This window comes from Rhinolophus sinicus, chromosome 1, assembly GCF_057876585.1.
Source record: "Rhinolophus sinicus isolate RSI-liver-muscle chromosome 1, RSI-T2T, whole genome shotgun sequence".
Lineage (NCBI taxonomy): Eukaryota > Metazoa > Chordata > Mammalia > Chiroptera > Rhinolophidae > Rhinolophus > Rhinolophus sinicus.
Genome location: NC_142501.1, coordinates 165,094,974 through 165,115,912, shown reverse-complemented (window position 1 = coordinate 165,115,912; position 20,939 = coordinate 165,094,974). Strand labels below are relative to the sequence as shown.

At 43.5% G+C, this 20,939-nt stretch overlaps 1 protein-coding gene across 2 annotated transcripts in view; it reads left to right on the top strand.

Moving 5' to 3' along the window:
- SCD5 (stearoyl-CoA desaturase 5) overlaps positions 1-20,939 on the top strand; it is a 142,761-nt gene that overhangs the window by 43,862 nt on the left and 77,960 nt on the right. Inside the window, exon 1 of one of the 2 annotated variants that reach the window (XM_074324282.2) lies at positions 8,426-8,487. The exons of the other annotated variant lie outside the window; for it this stretch is intronic. Coding sequence (XP_074180383.2) covers positions 8,441-8,487 — 47 coding nt within the window. The 5' untranslated portion in view covers positions 8,426-8,440. Of the gene's footprint in view, positions 1-8,425; positions 8,488-20,939 lie in introns of those variants that run through there. 2 annotated transcript variants of the gene reach the window in all.

Below are 20,939 nucleotides of genomic sequence, written 5' to 3'. Positions count from 1 at the left end.
GTGTGTGTACTCGATGCCAGTGCCATTTTCTACTATGGATCATGGAAAGAGAATTTGAAAGACTTGAAAGCGTATATTCCCAGGCCCAGGAGGCAAAGATATTTCATCAGATATTCTGACTTTGATTGATTTGTAGTGGCTGGCAGGGGTACTATATTGAAAACAACTCAGAGGTAGTGTCTAGACTCAGAAAGAAAGTGCAATCGTGGGTTAGCAATGTTTAACATGGACTTACAGCAGGGGCTGCCATCCCAGGGTCTATGTATTTGTCATCCGTGTGGAAAGAAGGCACTATGCAAGCAATAAAAGTAGCTGCCAGCAGGTGAATTGTGGAGTCCGGTTATAACTAAATGAGCTAACAGGCAAGGCTTTCCCGACTGTGACTAACCCCAGGAGATAGGAGGTGTGTGTGTGTGTGTACATGTACACACACATACACCACACACACATAGACACACACACATACTTTATGATGGTTTTTTTATTAACAAGGGATCTCATTATAATAAAAAGCATAAATAGCTATTATTATTTGCCCATGGGATCGTTTAAAACATTTTAGCCTATGGAATGGTTTGTGAGAGACACTTTTTAGGCTGACCTAGTTGATTTCCTTTTGGAAGGTACAAGATTCAAAAGATTTACTTGGTTAACCCTTGTGCTCTGAGAATGATGTTTATAACTGAAAATTGCATTATAGGGAAAGTACCTGCCTGACTGGTGTTCATAGGGTCTGGCTTTCCTCAGTCCAATGAAAGAAAATATTTAAAGCAATACCAATAATCAGACCCAGTGTAAACGTCCCCATGAAATGCAGAATGCAAGTATTCGGTCCTCACCTTCCTATTCTCTCACATACATTTGTTCATGTGCTTGTGCGTTTATCCCACACATTTATTGTGGGCTTCCTATGTGCTTTATGCTGTGCTTACACAGTCCTTTGCTAAGCACTTAAGATACAATGGAAAACAGAAACAGTCCTGGCCCTTGTTCTGATGAAATGTGAAGACTGGTAAGGGACACAAATAGTGATAAAGACAAATATGTAAGTGCAATGGGAGGCGGGAATGCAGATCTAAGAGCATAGAACAAAGACCCCCACCCAGAGTGGAGCCTGCCCTCTGGGAATGTCTTACTACAGTCAGAACCTGTAGGGAAGACACATTCTCGGTGTTTGCTACAGAAATTTAGAGGCACTTTGTACCCCAGAGCCCTTGGCACACTCGCACAAAAGAGTAACACTGTGTGTAAAATGGGCCTTTGAACCCTTCGTCCCTGTCCACCCCAGACCTTTTATCATAGTTTCCTCTTTTTCACCTGCAATACTTTCTCTTAAAACAGACATAATTAACTTCCTTTTGATCCCACTTTTTTTTTGCTACAAGCAGCCCTCGGACACTGGGTAGAAATACAGCTGTATTCTTGAAACTCAAAAGGCTCCTCACAACTTCCCTGGATCTTTAAAAATGTTTTTCTGGAAGTAATTTTATTAGCATCGATGAACACTTGCACCCATTGTTCCCATCACATTCTTAATCTGCATCAAGTGTGCTTATTTGCTTCTAATTTCAAATTTCTTCTTATCACCTGTTGTGCGTGTAAACCAGTAATTTTTAAGTAGACATATTGGACATATTTCCTCATATGTTGCTCCCTCAGACTATTAGGTGCCTCTTCCTTGTCCCTAGTCTGTCCACTCACCTGCCATTAAACACAGAGAATGGGGAGGTGGGTCTTAAATGCACCTGTGTGGGAGACGGTGTTTGTGCAGTGCCCGGGCCCTTCCGACAGCCATCTCACACCGACTCAAGCTCTCTACCACCTTAGTGATAATAGCAATGAAAGCAAACATTTTTGAACTGCGTACTTTATGCACCGTTTTATGTAATCCTCACTATGATTATATGCGGCAAGTCCTATTATTATTCCCACTCTCAGATGAGGAGTTAAGTAACTTGCCACTGTTATACAGTTAATATGTGTAGAACTGGCATTTGAACCTAGAAGTCTGATTCCAGAGTCCTTACTCTCAAACACTATATTTATATTGCCTTCCTAAATAAATATAAATATGCTTAGGAGTATAAAGCCTAAAGTCATTTCAGATGAATAACTCCCAAATCGGCATGAGGTTAAAAACGGACAATTTCAAACAGCACACAACGCAGTTCATTAATGACTTCTAGAACAGTAATTTCTCATATCGTAATATCACAGCTATCCTTTAATTGTTGGATGATTTAGAGTGAATTTGTATGATGTTAGCATTTGGGGCTATTTCTCTCAGTCTAGCATCATGGTGTGGCTTCTGTCCAGCAAGATGGATATAGGTTTTTGTAATATGAAGACACTCAGCAGTTTCTAACAATGAAACATTGCCCATTTGGCACATCTTGTATTGTTTACTTTTCTGTTTATGTGCATGTTTTGTTTCCTTAAATAGACTGTAAGCTTCTTGAGAACAATGTCCTTCAATGACTCACACGTTATAGAGAATAACACTGAGGACAGCGGTGATAAAGACAGAAGCAACTGCTGTCTCCTCCCTCTGACCTTTTCCACTGAAAAGTGTTATTCACCGAATATGTGACCAGCTGCCCACTAACTCAGCCCAGGTCTGCAGCCTAATGATAAATTTAGCACATTGCGTTCTCTTTTCGTTTCTTCACATTTAGTTTTCTTCGTCTACTAACCTCTGTAAATTCACTTGCACTGTTTCTTGGGTCTCAGAGTTGGGACCTTCTATATATAACAGGATCCGTACTATATACTATACCCAACCATCTGCAGATTAAATAACATATTTTTAAATTCCACATTGCTGGAATAATAAAGATGCTTTATAACATTTTTGCCTATGTACCTCAGGGATTGCGGCAGATGTGTTAATTCTCAGCACAACAGGTGTTAAAAATAAATGTCATTGCCTCTTGATTATTTAAACTTAAAACCTTGGCATCCTTGGCCTGGCAAAGTAGAAATAAACATAGCGGAATTTGATGTTCTCATCTAGCTGATAAAAAACAAAAACAAAAACAAAAACCCCACAAAACAAAATACAAAACAAGGGTGGAAATAACAAAGGTTCATTTTTGTGTCCTCTCCCCCCACTCCCCCCAGCTTGCCCTGTGCTTGCTGAGTCAAAGTTGCCCTTAAATCTGAGCCTGGGCAATTCTTCTGTGGGCAGGTGTTTTCTTTCTGGTTTCTGCACGGTGGATGGCTCCTCCTCCTCATCTTTCCCCTTAGTTCGACTCTGTTTAAATTCTGGCTCATTTAAGACTTGGAAATGAAGTCCTTTTCTTTTAGGTTAAAATGGGCTGGAGAAACTGATTAAATTCTTCTCAGCCCTAAATCTGTTGCTCTTTTGTGGGAGTACTTCTTCACACAGTACATGAGCAACAACTTCCACTCCAATCTCCAAGTAATTCATTTTCTCCCCAGCAGTAATCTTCCCGCCTTCCATAATGTACTGAATTTGTCCTTTATGAGACTAGCTCAACTGCTGTCTCAAACATCAGCTCTTCCTCTCTTCCTGATTCCACAGGCCTGCACTGAAACCTCTCAGGTGCATGCAGTTTCCTTATTTTACTCTGCTACTGCACACTTTTGCCCTCACTGGTGTCTTGTTTTCTTCTTGTGCCAAGGGCAGGAATGTGGTGCCATGGGAAATGCCTTTATAGAGAAAGGAGGTCCAAAGACAGTTGGCCAAGTGGCACATTGTTGTCTGGCCTGGTCCACTGATTATCCATATGTAGTGTTTACAGTTCTAGACAGACTTGCAGAGACTGGCATAACAATAATGGTAGTCGGCATCTATTTCAACATTTTGCTACATATGAGCCAGCCACAATGTTAAATCCTTGAATAAACATCTCATTTAATTTTCACAAAATCCTGTGGGGAAGCTACTGTTGTCACCCCCATTTTATGTAAGAGGAAATTAAGTGAGGTTTCGAGAAGTTAAATAGATGGTAAGTGACACAGCTGGAATTTAGGCCTAGGGGGTCTGGTTCTAAAACCCTTGTAGCAGTATGTAAGGGAAAGTCAGGGAGTCCAAGTTTGAGTGCTGGCTCTAACACTTACTAGCAGTGAGTCTCAGGCAGGCTTTTACCTTTTCAAGGGCCAGTTTCCTAACTTATAGTTGTAAATAATACCATCTACTTTTCAAAGGCATTCTGAAAAGTATGATTGATGGTTATGAAGTTCTTAGAACTGTGACTGGCACATAGTAGGTACTCAGTCTATGGTCAATATTATAATGATTCTTACTTCTGCTTGAATATTATTGACTCTCCCCCATTTGCTCTCATATCTTCTCCAAAGATATATCTACTTGAAAATATATTTTAGTCTTTGCCTTTACCTTATCAGTCACCTTCTGTTTGTCCAGACTTGTGTGGAACATGGAAAAATCTATGAAAGAAGGACTTTGTGGTATGGGGTGGAATAATCGATTGCTATGGCTGATACTCTTAAAAATTGAGATGAAAACCTGACTGATCTGAAGAGAGGAAATTCAAGTTCAAGTTTAAATTTAAATTTGATCATCCATTCTAGTGGATCAAAATATGTCATCATGGTCTCAGATAAAAGTCAAAAAGAAAGAAAAAAGCCAAAATGCACATCAGAGAATGAGAATTCTCTCCAGACAAGAGATATTTACGGCATCTCCTCTCAACAAAAGTACTTTCATCTTAATTCACTAAAAAGCGCTCCTCATCTTAAGAGAGCTCTAGCCTGGTCATCTGAGATGTCCTTTTGAATAATTTCCTCTGATTCTCATTTTCCTGCAATGGTGTTGCTTCCATAATTTTCTAATTCAAATGCAGTGGAAACCACTTAGTCCCCTGATTTCTCTCATGTCCTGCTCAGCATGTCTGACTCCAGTTGTCATAGGAACTCCATTCTTTTATCTTGTGTTGTGAGCAATAGTTTCACAAAGCAATTCTTATTAATAAAGAAAGCTCATGTAGCATTTATTATAGCCAAGTGTGGTTCTTCCCCCTTTATAGATATTAAGCCATTTAATTTTCACAACAACCTAGGAGGTAGGTTGCAAACAAAGAAACGGAAGCATAGATTCAGTAACTTGCCCAGGGTTATATGGCTGTTGTTTGATCCTACGGAAACTGCATTTAGTGTCTGTTCTCTTATTCCCTACTGCCTCTTACCTACCTCAGCTGCATGCAGTACTCTCTGATGCTTTCTATTCGTCTCTGTATTTTATTATTTTAAAATGGTGACTGAGTGTGACTTGCGAAATGATTCCATAACTCTAATGGCTACAGACACAAAGTTCGAAGACCACTGGCTAGCCCCTCTCTGTTGTGAGATGGACACCTCAGGCTACCTTAGCCTGCTGCCTGAAACATTCTTTCCCATCTCCCCTTGTGATGTCTGCTCACCCAGCGACCCAGTGCTTAGGGCCCCCCCACAGAGGTGTGCCTGCTGCGAAAGAATGCATTGGTATGAGGATTGCGAGTATCCCTGTGAATTAGAAGCTATCTCTCGGGTTTAGGCTGGGAAACTGGATCATATGAATCTGCCTCTTGAGAAATGGAGTCACTGGATCAGACTTCAGTGCCAGCAAGGCTGAGGGCCATGCCCTGGTCCTTGATAAAATCTCCCAAGTTTCACCCTGCGACGTCTTTGCAGGGCAGCCCGCAAGATGTCTTCCTGAGGTGGTGATTCCAACGCTGAGGAGTGACTGTGAGAGCGTGATTTAAATCCATGGCACTGAGCATCATTTAAATGCTCCACAGTCAGAAACAGAGCTCAGCACCCTTCTTCTTCATCTAGTGTAAAGCTTCATTGTCTCACACATCTTTCTGCAGAGAAGACACTAACGCTACTTGCCTGCTTCATCTTTATTACACTACATGAATAAATGCAATGCGTCACCTGCAAATAATTGATTGAAATGTAATGCCTTTCCCTCTCACTCCAGCCAGTCTCTGTCTTAAGATGGTATCCAGTGGGGCCATGTCTTCATGCATTATGCATCTCTATGATTATGCGTTAAATTCTTGAGAACTGGCTAATGATACCCCAATTCTTCAAGCATGATTGGTTATGCTAAATAATAGATTGCATCTTTTATTTATAAAAATTTACTTGCTGGAAGTTCAGACATAGGTTCTGCCAACCCACCTTCTCTATTAGATTTTTAACTTCCCAGCATGACGTACGAAGACTCACCTACAGGTTTCAGTCTCTGAAAGCTCTTAGGCAGGTGTGCAGATGAAGTCCTGCACTCCAGACAAGTGACGCTGGCCTTAAGCCGGGACAGCTATACTGACCTCCCACAGTCATGGGGATAAAGCTTGCCAAGGCCTTAAGCACCTGAGGAAACCTGTTTCCAAGTTTATTGCCCACGTCCTAAATGATGACCAGCTACGGACTTTCTGGACCTGGATAAATATAATCATGTGACAAGTTATAAACCAACCTAGTTTGTATGACTGGGAGGATTATGTGAGCAAAGAGAAATATGAGTAACTGGGGAAAAAGACTGCACAAAGAGAACTGTTTTTGTCTTTTGAAAAGTGTACTCCTGAGAAATGATGAATAGATAAGAAAAAATGTAACCAGGGGGTGGCTGGATGGCTCAGTTGGTTAGAGTGTGCACTCTGCACAGCAGGGTTGCCAGCTCGATTCCGACATGGGCCAGAGAGCTGCGCCCTCCACAACTAGGTTGAAGAACAATGACTTGGAGCTGATGGGCCCTGGAGAAACACACTGTTCCCCACTATAGTCCCCAGTAAAATTTAAAAAACAAACAAACAAAAAACCACAAACAACAAATGTAACTAGCATGTCCAGCAAACACAATTAATTAGTGATATAATCAAAACACTACATTTTTTTTTCCCCTGTCGCCCTTTTAAATTTTATTTAATAGGGGAAGGTTGATGTAAAACCTCAGCCTGTGACTGTTTTCAACTCATGTTCAAACCCTGTGACTTTTCAACTCCTTAGGAAAGTCATTTCATTGTCATGTCATGTCATTCTCAGTTGCACTGTGTCTCAATTCAGAAATTAGAATGTGCAGCCCAAGATGAGAATCAAACTTTGACCGCGATTGAATGTTGCCCCTCCTGCCCTTCCTGATCTCAAGCCTGCACCAGGCTGGGAGTCTGCCCTGGGAAAGGTTGGTGGGTAGATAGCGGCTTCTCTGGGGTATCTACCTTATGCTGTTTTCTTGCCTGCACTTCTCAGTTTGTTGGCTAGTTTCTGAACCTCCAAGATTGGAAGGCAGGTAGGAAGTTAGAGACAGCGGAAGTAGAAAGGTCTCTCAGCCGGGCTAGTGTTTGATGTGGGAAGGACTCTGTCCCTTACAGGGAATTGTGGTGGGTTCTTCAGAAACTCCCACTGTCGACCATCTCTCTCCTACAGTTCTCTGGGCATAAGGAGATACATCTTTATTTTAGGAGGTCCCTTTGATTTCTTCCTAAGACCCTAGCAATCCAGTGTCCACCTCTAGCTTCTTGCTGCTAGGGTCTCTCTGCTCTTCTAGGTGTCCTATGAGACAGGACTCAAACTAATCCCACACCAGCTGTCTCTTCTGAGTGACCACATTTGGTCCACTTCACCCACAAGAGCAGACCAGTCCCCACATCCCATTGTCACAGCCCACTCTGAGTGTCGAGGCCTGAATCTGTACCCATTTGGTCTGCTATTTCCTGGCTGTATTTCAGAATTCTCCAAATGATCGGCCCACATAAGCCTACTTCACTGGGGTGAGGTGAAGGAGCTACAGCTCTAGCCCCTCTTTTCTTGGGGGTGTTAAGGGGACACTCACAGCTCATTAACAGCTTTCCAAAAACAAAAACAAAAATGTTCTACCTATCTTCCCTCCTCACACCCTCTGACCACCCTCTGACTCCTTTCATATCCTTGATCTGGATGAGGCATCCAAGAGTGATGGAACCAGGTCTTGATAATTTCCTTTGTGAATTCTCTGTAAGGGGGTTTGCTTCCTATTCATCTGGGGATCTGATATCTATCATATTGGTGCCTCAGTTGAAATAGAGGCAGAAAAAAGTTCCATTCTAGTATCTTATTCCATAAACAACAGAGATAAAGGTAAGAAGTATGCCTTTCAGTTATCTATTGCTGCCTAACCCCCCCCAAGGCTGAGTGGCCTAAACCAACACTGGCATATCGTTTCTCATGGTTCTGTGTGCTGGCTGGCCTGCTCCTCTGCTGGTTTCACCTGGGTTCGCTCCTGCAGCTGCACTCAGCCATCCCTCCCAAGGCTGGCAGTGAGTCCTGACTGTTGGCTGGGCGCCTCAGCTCTCATTTTCACGGTTTTCATTCTCTGGGAGGCTAAACAGTTTCCTTTCATGGTGATTTGGGCAACATTTCAAGAGACCAAAGCAGAAGCTATAAGGCCCCTGGAGGCCTAAACTCTGGAAATCCCTCAGCATCGTTTTCCTACATGTTGTTGGTTAAAGCAGAATGGCAAGACCAACCTGGATTCAAGAGGTAGGAAAAAAGGACTCCATCTTTAGCATTTACAGTCTTGGCTTTCCCCAGTTCACTATGGAGAGTTCTGCCTGGGCCAGCTCTGGTGCTGGACTCTTTCTGAGCAGATTTGGAGTAAAGGATTAGGAGAGAAATTAAAATGAGTCTATATTGGTTTGATTGGCTTACGTTTGGAAGGTGAGAGGAGGGGGCAGAAAAAGCAAAGCCCTCTGGGCCTTTGGAAAAGCATCCTGGGAATATGGACTACAGGTTGGGAACTAGGAGCCCTTGGTTTACAGAACAGGCCAGGCTGGTTCTTCCATTCATGAAGGTATGAGCAGGTCAATATTTTTGTGTGAATTGGGGGGAGCTTTGGGAGCTTATTGTGAAAATGGACTTCACCATAAATTGGATTCCTCTTGGGACCTGGCTTAAGTGGGCGGTGGGGTACTGACTCCTTAATGCCCAAGCCCGGCACTGATGACCTTCCTCCCCTTGCCCCACCCACCTCCAACTTCCAGTCTTCCTCTCCCCTGACTTTGTGCCCACAGGGAAGGTGAGTGATGCCCTCTCGGGGCAGAGTACTGGCCAAACAACCCCAACTTCAGGTGTGAGGTTTCAGGAAGAGGTGAGTGGGAGAAGCAAGGGAATCAAGGCAATTATTAGCTCCATGGCTTTTTTCTGCTGTGAGCTGCAGATTCAAGGTTCAGGGGTTTTCATTTTTAAACCATTTCTAAAACCTTTAGAAATGGTTTTAAATGGGTGTTGTTGTTTTTTAAAGTGAGGATGCTTTATGTGTGTTTATCTAGAGTCTAAATGGAAAGGGCCTGTTTTTCCCATCAAATGCCCCTCGGGGGGAAGGGAGTGGAGGCTGGTGACATTGAAAGGACAGGTCAGTGCTGGAAAATGAAGTGCCAGGGGCTTGTATTCAGCTGGCAGGTGAATACAAAGGTGAGCAGGCTCAAACAGCAGGTTGTTGCAGCTGAGAAGCACCCTTGGGGGGAAGCTCAGAACATTTACTTGGCCTCATATGTTAAATGAATGTACAAAAGCTATAGATTTTATTTTTCACTTTCAGAGAATAGGTATATGCCTGTCTTTATGAGAATATTCCATGCTAAAGAAAAAAAGAAAAAGAAAAAGAAAGCACATTTTAAAAACTGGCTTTTCATTATCAACAAAGCTAAGCACACGCATTTACGGACTGCCTCACCATCTGACTCCCTCCTAAATTATTCTATAATCCTGTGTCCTCTTTAAAACCTTTGTCCATCTGAATCCTAAGCACCTTTCTTTCAGCAAACACACGGCAATATATACTGTAGAGGAGGGGTGAGCTGAGCTTGGAGCATGCCTGGAACCACTCCGCCTTTCCCATAGTCCCCACAGCTGGGCCATCTCCGCCGCAGGACCAGCAGGCGGGAGTGCTGAGCTAGTGACCGTGACCTCACTGCCGAGAGACTGCCGGTAGGGGGCGCTGTGTGTACACCTCCGGGCGCCAGCATGATGACACTATCAGGCTTCATAAATTGTTAGACATTTTAAACTGGAGGGGATGTTAGAACCCATGTCATCCACTGGTTTCCTTTTGCCCATGAAGAACCAGTGGTCCAGAGAGAGAAGTTAGTGGCGGAAGCGGGGCTAAAACACAGGCCTCCTGACTTCCAGGCTGAGATCCCCACTGTCCCATCCTCCTCCTCTTCCGCACACCCCCACCCCCAGCCTCAAATATCTTACCACTGTTGAGAGGAAGATGACTTTCATGTGGAACAGAAAAGAACAGAAGATGGTAAGGTATTTACTGCTATTTGCCTGGGAAATCACAGTTTGGGACTTTTTGCATTTGGCCTCATAGGAAGTCAACTCCTAACTAGTAGGGATGAGATTAAAATGTATATTTTTTAATTACTATAGTAAAAAAATAACACACTTGTGGGAAAAGTTACAATTTATTACAAGCCACCAGAAAGTTACAACAATGAGAGGCAATATGTTATATTGTCAGTGCTCAGTTCTGTTATTACCAGCAGGGTGATCTTAGCCAAGTTTGTAATCTTCACTTTGCCTCATCTATAAAATGAAGTAATAGTGTTAGTGAAGATTAAATGAGATGAGGCATGTAAAGTGCTTATTTTAGGTGAAGGGCATATTCTAAAGTGCTCAATTAAGTGGCAACAACAATAAAGACAATAGCACTATTTGACATCTATAACTTGGAACTGCAGTGTAGTTGTGTCTAGTACTGTGGAGAAATACCCCTTCTCACCCATTGGATATGTAGCTCTTTGGAGAAGCTTCTCTATACCATCTTCCAGTAGCCTCGCCAGAGACCAAGTTGTGGCCAGGAATTAACTAGGATTAGATAATGTGGACTGGCTGTGGAGGGTTGGAAGGGATCATTGAGTGGCTATATAGTCTAAGCTTGTGAGTAAGAAAGAATTGAGTGAGGGAGGGAGCATGTTGGGATGCATGCTTCCCCAACTGGGGATTCTTCTTATGGCAAAAAGTAAAATTAAAATAAATGCAAAGAAATGGACAATAACTTTTTAAAGAAAAGAAAAATTTGGGCCATTTTTTAATCAAGGAATTTTGTAATGTTTAGCATTTCTTGTACAGTTTTTTTAAAGGTATTTATTGGGGAAGGGGGAACAGGAGTTTATTGGGGAACAGTGTGTATTTCCAGGACTTTATTGGGGAACAGTGTGTTTTTCCCAGGACCCATCAGCTCCAAGTCAAGTTGTCCTTTCAATCTTAGTTGTGGAGGGCGCAGCTCAGCTCCAAGTCCAGTTGCCGTTGTTCAATCTTAGTTGCAAGGGGCACAGTCCACCATTCCTTGGACGAACCAGCAGCCTTGTGGTTGAGAGCACGCGCTCCAACCAACTGAGCCATCTGGCCTCCTGGGAGCTCAGTGGCAGCTCAGCGGCAGCTCGTTGTCTTCATTGTATTTGCAGAGGGCACAGCACGCTGGCCCATGTGGGAATTGAACCGGCAACCCTGTTGCCCAGAGCTCACGCTCTAACCAACTGAGCCACCCGTCTGCCTCTCTTGTACAGTTCTTAGTTTTTGTTGTTCTTGTTTTACATTTTTGGGTGATGCCTGCAAAAGGGAGATATATTTCTAGGTGGTGGGTATTCTTTGAGTTAGTTAAACTGACCTTATGTCTTTTCTGTAACCTGGTTCAAATACTTGTTTTTTATTGAGATATAATTGACATATAACATTGTATTAGTTTTAGGTACACAACATAATGATTTAATATATGTCTATATTGCTAAATGATCACCACAGTAAGTCTAGTTAACATTCATCACCACACATAATTATGTTTTTTTTCTTGTGCTGAGAACTTTTAAGATCTACTCTCTTAGCAACTTGCAAATATACAATTCAGTATTGTTAACCATAACTAACAACTCTCAAATACTTTTTTTTCCAGTTTGTTTAATTTTTCTTGTCTAGTCTCCATTATTTTCCTATCCAGCTTTCCTACCCCACTATGCCATTGAAAACATCTTGACTTTGATACCTTTCTCTCTTTTCAGAGTCTGATCCAGTAGTTGTAGAATGCTTTGAGATCATAACATGTAAATAGTGCCTTAGCAGAAAGTCACAATATACATCAAAGAAGGCCAGGAAGGCAAGCAGGAAAATAGTGCCCCCGATTTTTTTTCCGTAGTACATGATACAACATTGAATAATTGCTGGGCACATTTGACAAATCGGGCATAGAGTTCATTAGGGAGCTGGGGAACTTAAAAATCAGGCTGCCTCCAGGAAAATTGATGAGGGGATTACTGTGTGCAGCCAACAGTAAATAGGGCTCCAGAAACCTGGGCTGAATTGATGATCTTCTTCCTAAGGGGGACCTGTGTCGACTGAACAAAACTTTCTTGAGTCAAAGTGGCTTAGGAGGGAAATTGTTTGTGATAAACAGAATGGATGAAAGAAATGAACATCTAGAATCTCTAGGGAATGGAACCCAATCCACAAGGGCAATACTATTTCTGCATTCATGGTCAAAAAAATCTGAACACATTCACACAAGAGGCCACGCAAACAGAAAACAAACCGTTGAAAAAGGATTCAACCTCCCTAGTAATTGTAAGAATTTAAAACACAAAAATCGGGGCGGTCAAATGGCTCAGTAGGTTGGAGTACAAACTCTGAACAACAGGGTTGCCGGTTCAATTCCCACATGGGCTAGTGAGCTGCGCCCTCCACAACTAGATTGAAGGACAACGACTTGGAGCTGATGTGCCCTGAAGAAACACACTGTTCCCCAATATTCTCCAATAAAATTTAAAAACAAACAAACAAAGACCCACAAAACCACGAAATGCTGCTTAAACTGGTAAAAGTAAATTATAATTACAAAATCAAAATCTGGCAAGGCTTTTGAGAAAGGTGTATTCTCATAGTGACATAATTTATTACAATAGTCTGGAAAGCAACATGGCCAAGTACAATGAGCCATGATATATCACATCCTTTGGACTTCAAAACATGTTTGAGATCAATTCCTGGAGAAATAAAAGAAGAAAATTAGGGGGGAAAGAAAAACAAGAAAAAGGAAAAAATATGGAAAAAATATCTAAAGTAATAAAACATACTATGGGTGTAAAATGAAATATAATACTGCTATTAAGAATGATAAATGTGTGTTTTATGAAAACAAATAGAAATGTTGATAAATAATGCTAAGTGAAAAATAGCTGAGCTCAAATTTTGTGAGTATTAACTATAGGTATGTTAAAAAAAAAAAAAAAGCCTAAGCAACAATAAAGCTAAGAAGAGATTATTCAGTTTTGTTACATGACAGGGTAAGAAGTGAATTTGATTTTTCTGTTGCTTTGATATTTGTGTTCATCTCACAATACAAAATTTGTTAAAAACACAAATTTAAAGGCTGTACTCTATATTGTAATTTAGCAAGGACAGAAAAGAGGTAAATCCTACACCTCTGACAACTACACAAATCTTAAACGTGAGCTGGAACAGCATAGGAACAAAATCTCAGAGCTGCGCAAATTCTCTCCTGATGATACAGGGAGGGACTGTGTGATTACCAAGAGCCTTGAGTGGTTGTAGGAGAAAATCATGTCGGGTTAGCTATCTTGTTGGCTCATCTGATGCCAGAGCTTTACATACTTGGATCTGGTGCTAGGATTGTTTCCGTTTTTTTGGAAAGGAGAGAGGCCAGTATGGGAGAGGGGATGCCGGCAAAATGTTGGCCCTTTCTCCGCTTGTAAGAATTCCCCGTGCCCCCTCCCGCCCCCTCCCCCCCCCCATAATTAAGCCAGTACCACATTTCAGCATCATAGGCCTCCTTTTCCTGAGGGTCTGCTCCTTCTTGCTACACAGGTTGGCATCTTCTCATGGTTATTTTTGCTATTTTATCTGCCTCTAACAGCAACAATAATCTTAATAAAATATAATCACACATTTCCTCTAAGTAGCTAGATGTTCTTAAGGGTTTAGACAAAGACTTCATTTTATTTAATAGTGGCCATTTTTCTTTTTGCCCTTGCACCTGTGTAAGCAGGGCACTAAATTCTGTACATCCCACGCTTATTTGCTTCTTTGCAGCAGCAAAGACACAGAATTCTGCTTACATCAGGTGGTTCTCAAAGTCAGAGGGTCGTGGGCCTGGGTCAACACCAACCACTTTCATGAGAAGATTAAATATGTGCCTGAGACCCAGAATGGAGAGTTACATTTCCACCCTCAGGTGTGCACAAAATGCTTCATTAGCGTTTGCTTCCCAGCAGAGGAGAGAATGGGCAGGGACCTTCCTGAGTTGTTCCAGGGAGGTTGTTACAGAATGCTCAGCCTGGGGTTTCCAAATTCCTTCTTCCCTCTCTTCTCTTTCCCATGTTTTTCTTTCTCTTCCTTTTTTTTCTCCACAAATTAGAGGCCTTCAAGACAATAAGGTAACATTTCTTGAGCATGTGCTATGCATCAGGCATGCTTACATATATTAACCTATTTAATCTTTACAATCACACTATCAGGTAGGTGGGTACAGTTATTATCCCCACTTGACAGTTGAGGAAACAGGCAAAAGGGCCTAAGTAGCTTGTCCAAGTTCACACACAACACAGTAGAACCAAGCTGCAGACCCAAGCCTTTGGCCCCAAGTATAGGCTCTTGGCCACTGAGCTGTACTCCCTCACGACAAGGAACCAGGTTTAGTTTGCCCATACTCTGAGAAGTCAAGATCAAAGCCAGAGTGAGGAGTGAGGTGAAGGGGTGTGTGTGTGTGTGTGTGTAGAGCTTGGCCTGTTGTTCTGTCATTTACTCTGTGATTACACCAATTTGGTTACCTTCTCTGTTTTTCAGTTTTCTCATTTGTAAAATTGCAAGAATATTCACAGTACGTAACTCCTTAGAGGGTTGTTGTGATGATTAAATGTGTTCAAAAAAGGTCCTTAGAACAGTGGCTGGTGCATAGCTATTATTATGCACCAGCCATTATCATCATCATCATTCATGCCAACATTTGGGAGCCACTGCTCCACCTCTTTTTCCTAGGCTGGTAAGATAAAAATAGCGTTTATAACAAGTTTTCAGGAGCCACGGCTGCTTCTAGTCTGGGAAGCACACTTTGAGAACCACTGAGGAGAGGACCCGGAAGCTCTCATTTCCTAACAGCCCAAGTTTCAGTTCTTTCCCTGAGCTCTGTCCCGGAGTGTTTGCACTTCCTGTCCTTACCTAGCGAGGTGACCCAGGGACTGCACCCCAGCTTGCAGGGCTATCAATAATCAGTGGAAAATGCCATCTCAGAACCTGGTCAGGCGCCTGGGTTTCAGCAGGATCTGACAGTGGAGTTTCAGCCAGAGGGAGACTGACTGAAGCCAGTGAGAAGACTGGGGCGAGCAAATGCTGGACACAGATAGGCACAGAAACCCACCTGGCTGAGTGGCTCCGTGAATAAAAACAGCAGGTGATTTTGTAAGTAAGAGGAGGGGAGAGAAAAGAATCTTCTCTAGAAGAAAATGTCCTTTGAGCATGGAGGTGATGAAGGAGAGTGAGGAGAAGTTGGAATTGTGGGGTTTGTAAGAAGCAAAAGCTGGAGGCGGTACATTGGTTTGATCCAGGGAGATGGCAACTTATCTTTCCCAAAGTAAATGGTGACGCTGTGTAACTAAGAAGTGAGAATTGCAGTCATTTTTCTACCTTTGGGGAAGGAAGAGAGTGAGGAGTAAATTGGGCTGTTTGGGGTCCTTATATTTGTGTGGCTGTGAGGTCTGAATTCTCTCCAGCTCACTCTCTGTCTTAGTACGCGGAGTGTGACAGGCCTCACGTCCAGGGCTCCAAGCCCTACACTCCTCTCTCATCAGAACTGCACTGCCTCCTATCAACTAGACCGGCTCCCTGAGGGATACAGATAAGCTTTGAAAGTAAGGGTTCCACTTTTAGGCTGTAAGGGGTGGGCAGAGCTGGGCTGGGACTCCAGGTCCGGGGCCTTTACTCCCTGACTCGGTCAATGCTCTCAGTTGCTGCAACTGCTGGTGGCTGTTTCCGGGGCTCTCACAGCCGCAAGCCCTGACCTGGAGCAGCTCCCAGCAAGTCTCAACTGCACTGAAGGAAGGTTGCCAGGAAGTTACCTCTGGAATGGGGAGAGGGAGAAGGAGGGAGCTGCTGCTCTCTGCTGGTGGCATGCTCTGCCTTCACAGGCCCTGCAGGCTCTCAAAGCCAGGCCCAGCAACTGCTTTCTGCACCTTGGATTCCTGACAAGGCAAAATAATTGCTGCTTCCAGCTACAACCAGCTAGGTACTGGGAGGAGTCACGGGGAGAATTCTGCTGTGTCCTCCACCCCCCTCCTCTGCAGCCTTCTGCTCTCAGGAATGGCAGACTTGATTGGTTCTCTGCCTATAAGTCACAGAAAATGATAATGAAATGAAAGGAACTGGAAAGTGGCAAAACATCCTAATGGGGTGGAGCGTCCCAGTCTGGTAGCTGATGGAGCTGTCGGCCTCCTTGTAACCTAAGCAGCAAGGTTAGACTTGCTTTAAGGAACCTTCCCTAGAAGAAACAGTATTTCAAGTGAATAAGCTCTTTATGTTCAAGAAGATGGTGGTGTGTTTAAAATTCTTTCTCTTAAACATACCCCTTCCACCCTTCCACCTTCCATTAATTCCAAGAATGTTTCCTCTTCCATTGACAAATTTTTCTTTACTCAGACCTGCTGCATGCAGAGTTGTGTGCTGGTGCTCTTGGAGGTGGGGTGGAATCTAGAGCTGGTTGCTGCCTTCAGGGAGCTTACAATTGAGCTTATCAGATGAAGTATAAATTCAAGAAAAGGTAACGAACTGGGGTCCCCTGTAATCCTAACCTGGTGCTCAACAAGCCACCTGCTCAACTAGCTCTGGCCCAGCCTCCATGCTCCCCCAAATGGCCCTCTTGGCTCTCTTCCGGGAAATCCTATCTCACCCTTCCAACTCCAAATGAATCTGTCTGCCTTCTAGATAACAACCTACTCATCTTCACAGACTTGGCAATTCATCACAGACCTTTGGGATGGATACCTCTTGGCTGCTTGGGTTCTTTAATTTCAGTGGTGCAGTTTCAGCTTTGGGAGGCTCAAAGATGGTTTCTTCGCTTATGAGATGGACGGGTGTGATTTGGATGAAAAGAGCTGTCCGTGGCTACCTTGGCCACACAGAAGTTCCAGGCCTTCTCCAAGCACTTTCATGCATTTCTCCCTCCCCTCTGTCTGGAAAATTCCCATTCTTTCTCAAAAACTGAGGTCAGAAACCACATCCTCTTTGCATCCTGCCCTGTTCCTCCAGAGAGACGCAGTCACATAGTTCTTCACTTCACTTTTGGTTTGGCGTCTTGATCCTGGATCCCCGAGCATCTCACCATCAGAGACAAAATCCCCTCAGTATTTCTTCCCAGAGTCAGAGCTTTTAGCAGTAGCACGCAAGTCAGGTCCCTGCTGATATCCTCATACTTGTGTTGTGCTGGGGAATACCTGGCTTTATTTTGATTTAAAAGACTCTTTCTAAGAGATGCAAGTCTTGGCTTGACGTGTGACCTTTGCAAGCGATCCTCCTGGACAATGGGGATGGGTATAGTCTCCACTCTGGAAGTTGGAGGGTCTGCTCTCCTACTGATTAGAGAAGTGTCTTAAACATGGAAAGGTGCTGTAAATGGGAAAAATAAACAGCGGTTCTCAAGCTTCCTACAGTTTGTAATCACCCGGAGAGCTTTAAAAATACCAATGGCTGGGCCCCACTCCAGAGGTCCTGACTTGACTGGTCTGGATTGCAGCTGGGGCTCCAGACTGTCGAAAGCTCCCTGGTGATTCTAATGTGCCCCCAGGCTGAGAACACTATCTACAGGAAGGAGGAGACACTGAATTGGTAACTCCGGGGACACTCAATGCCAAGGAAGAATTGTGAGAACTCAAATATGTTTATTAAACGGGGGCAAAAAGGACAGGTAGGCAAAAACCTGCACAAGTAAATTCAGGATAATGCTTCTTAATGGCTTAACCTACTGGACTAGCTGGGGACAGGAAAAAGATGCAGAGGAGACAAGAGAAAGACTCTTACACATTGAAAAGCTCAAGTCCAAAGAGGAGAGGCCGAGAGAAGCTGGATCTTCCCACACCCAGGGAAACACCAGTTGGTAAGGGATTTACCTGTGAAGTCAGAACACTTTTGACTGTTGGTGGGGCTGTCCAAGGGGAAGGCAGGAAAGACCATTACTTCTCAAAAGAACCAAAAGGGAACCAGAGCCTGGAGCAGCCCGGTCCCTGCGAGATAAAAGGAAGAATGTTCACATGGGGGTGCAGGGGTGGGCCATAACTCCTGATCTGGGGCGACCACAGCCCAGGGGTGCGGCCCGCACACTCAAAGAGGATGAGGACAGGTGCCTCTCTGAGCTTTTGAAGTACATTCACCTCCGTGGTGGGTGGCCCGGTGCACAAGTCCAAGGGCACCACTCTCACTGTGCTCTGTGTGGATGGCCTCCCTTCGGGGACTATTCCAGGGAGAATGCAGGTTGCGCCCTTTGCAGTTGAGCGGTGCCAGTCTTGTCCATGGCATATCACTGTTGCACACAAATCCCCAAGCTCCATAGTCAAGTTCGGGTTTTACTTGAATCCAAGGACGAGGAGTTCAGAATCTAATGGGTCTGTGTGATGGGGAAATCTCTCCTCACTTGGATGTGAGGAAAGCCTCAAGATGTGAGATGGGGTGCCCTAACATACCCTATTTTACCCTGTGATGATTGTAAAGATAAATAGACCCCACTCCATTAGAGGTGGGGCAGCTTCCACTCCGTGGGACCAACCTAGCAGCGATGATGGGTGCCCTGCAGAACTTTGACAATGTGGAGGAAAAAGAAAAACTGCCCCTTTTTTTTTGGCCCAGTCAAGATTGATTTGTGGCAGCTCTTGGGGAAAAAAAACAAGATGAGGAGGGTTATGTATGTGATGGGAATGGGCCCAAAAGCAAAGGCTTCCTCCAGCCCAGTGCGTTTCAAACTGCACATTGTAACCTATTAGTGGGTGAGCAGAACTTTAGTTTGGATTGTGACCAACATGTAAAAATAATAATAAAATAGAACAGAAAATATCAGTGCTTTGCAGATAGTAAGGATTAAGGATTTTTTTAAATGAAAATTCTATTATATGTGTGTGTTCTAGGTTGCAGTGTCTAATACATTTTACTGCAAGTCTCTATTTAAAAAAATAAACAGCTGCCTCCTTAACGAGCAGGGTAAAAACAATTTGTCTTTTCAATCTTCAGGTCCAGGTAACTTGTTTGCCCAGTTAGGAAAATCTTATTAGCCTCAGTATAAAAATTCAAGGTTATGGGCCAGCCTGGTGGCTCAGGCGGTTAGAGCTCCATGCTCCTAACTTCGAAGGCTGCAGGTTCAATCCCCACGTGGGCCAGTGGGCTCTCAACCACAAGGTTGCCAGTTCAATTTCTCAAGTCCCGCAAGGGATGGTGGGCAGCGCCCCCTGCAACTAAGATTGAACACAGCACCTTGAGCTGAGCTGCTGCTGAGCTCCGGGATGGCTCAGTTGGTTGGAGTGCGTCCTCTCAACCACAAGGTTGTCGGTTCGACTCCCTCAAGGGATGCTGGACAGCGCCCCCTGCAACTAGAAAAACGGCAACTGTACCTGGAACTGAGCTGCGCCCTCCACAACTAAGATTGAAAGGACAACAACTTGACTTGGAAAAAAAGGCCTGGAAGTACACACTGTTCCCCAATAAAGTCCTGTTCCCCTCACCCCCCCAAAAAAAAGTTCAAGGTTATTTTTTAGTAATAAACATACGGGTAGCAGAAAGTAGCTGCACATGCCTGTTGAAGAGCCTTCGGGAAGGCTCAACTGATGCAGGGTGTCCAGGGATTCAGAAGCTCAGAGACCCTCCAGGTGGCTCTTTCCTCACTTCTTTTCTGTGATTCATCTTGTCACTAGAATTGCTACTCTCCTTAGGTATGGGACAAAATCAAATGCTTCTTTTCAGGGCTTTATTTTCATACAGTATCATGTCTTAGAGTTTTCATGGATGAGCTAAAGCATCATAAAAACAAATGGAAAAAAACAAAACAAAAAAAACCCCATGCAAGCCAAAGCTGTCATTTTTGTTTGTTTGGCGAGACAAAATGGTGCTGTTGAGGTACTGTGCATGCTTGATGGTGAACTGAAAATGAAACTCAGGTATGGGTTTTACCTTTAGCAAGTTCATGTTGACTGACAAGAGCAATAGCTTTCTTGGGGTTTGAATTGAATTCAAGGTTTTATTCTAAACATCAAAAGCCTTTGCTCTTGAGCCCCTTCATCTCAGAGGAAAGCCTAACATCATCTACATTGCATGTGAAATGGAAAGATTTATTTATTTCTAAAGCTCAAGGAAGTTATTTTTTTTTAAGCCATGAAATATTCCAAGGCCTTGACATAGATTACAGGAAAAACTTGGCCTCCTATTGTGGAACTATTCGGACTTGGTTTTTCTTTTTCCTTTTCTTAGGCCTTCAAGAAACCCCTCTTGAATTCTTCCTGACTATTATCCTAAATGCGAGTATACAATCTGAAATGTAAACAAAATGTGTCCACTGATTTCTTTGTATGGGAGAGGGTGAAAATTCTCTTTAGTTATCATTTCTCTGCTCATTAGAAAAGAAATGCCACAGATGGTTTCCCTCCGAGGCAGAGGCAGTACTGCTGAGTGCAGCCTGGAGGACAGGCTCTGGGTCCAGAATGTCTGGGTTCTTATCTTCTTGCTGCCACTGGCTACTCCCACCACCCATAGTCACAATACAGCCTTGAGAAGGGTATGTATCATCTGTCTACTGCCTGTCAGGCCCTTGACATTGCTTATCTTTAATCCTAAAAACAGTCCTTCCGGATTTGTTTTGTTCTCCCCATTTTACAGATAAGGAAACTGAGACTCAGAAAGGATCAGAGAAGAGCTAAACATAGCCACATGCATATCTTTTTATGTTATTTTTG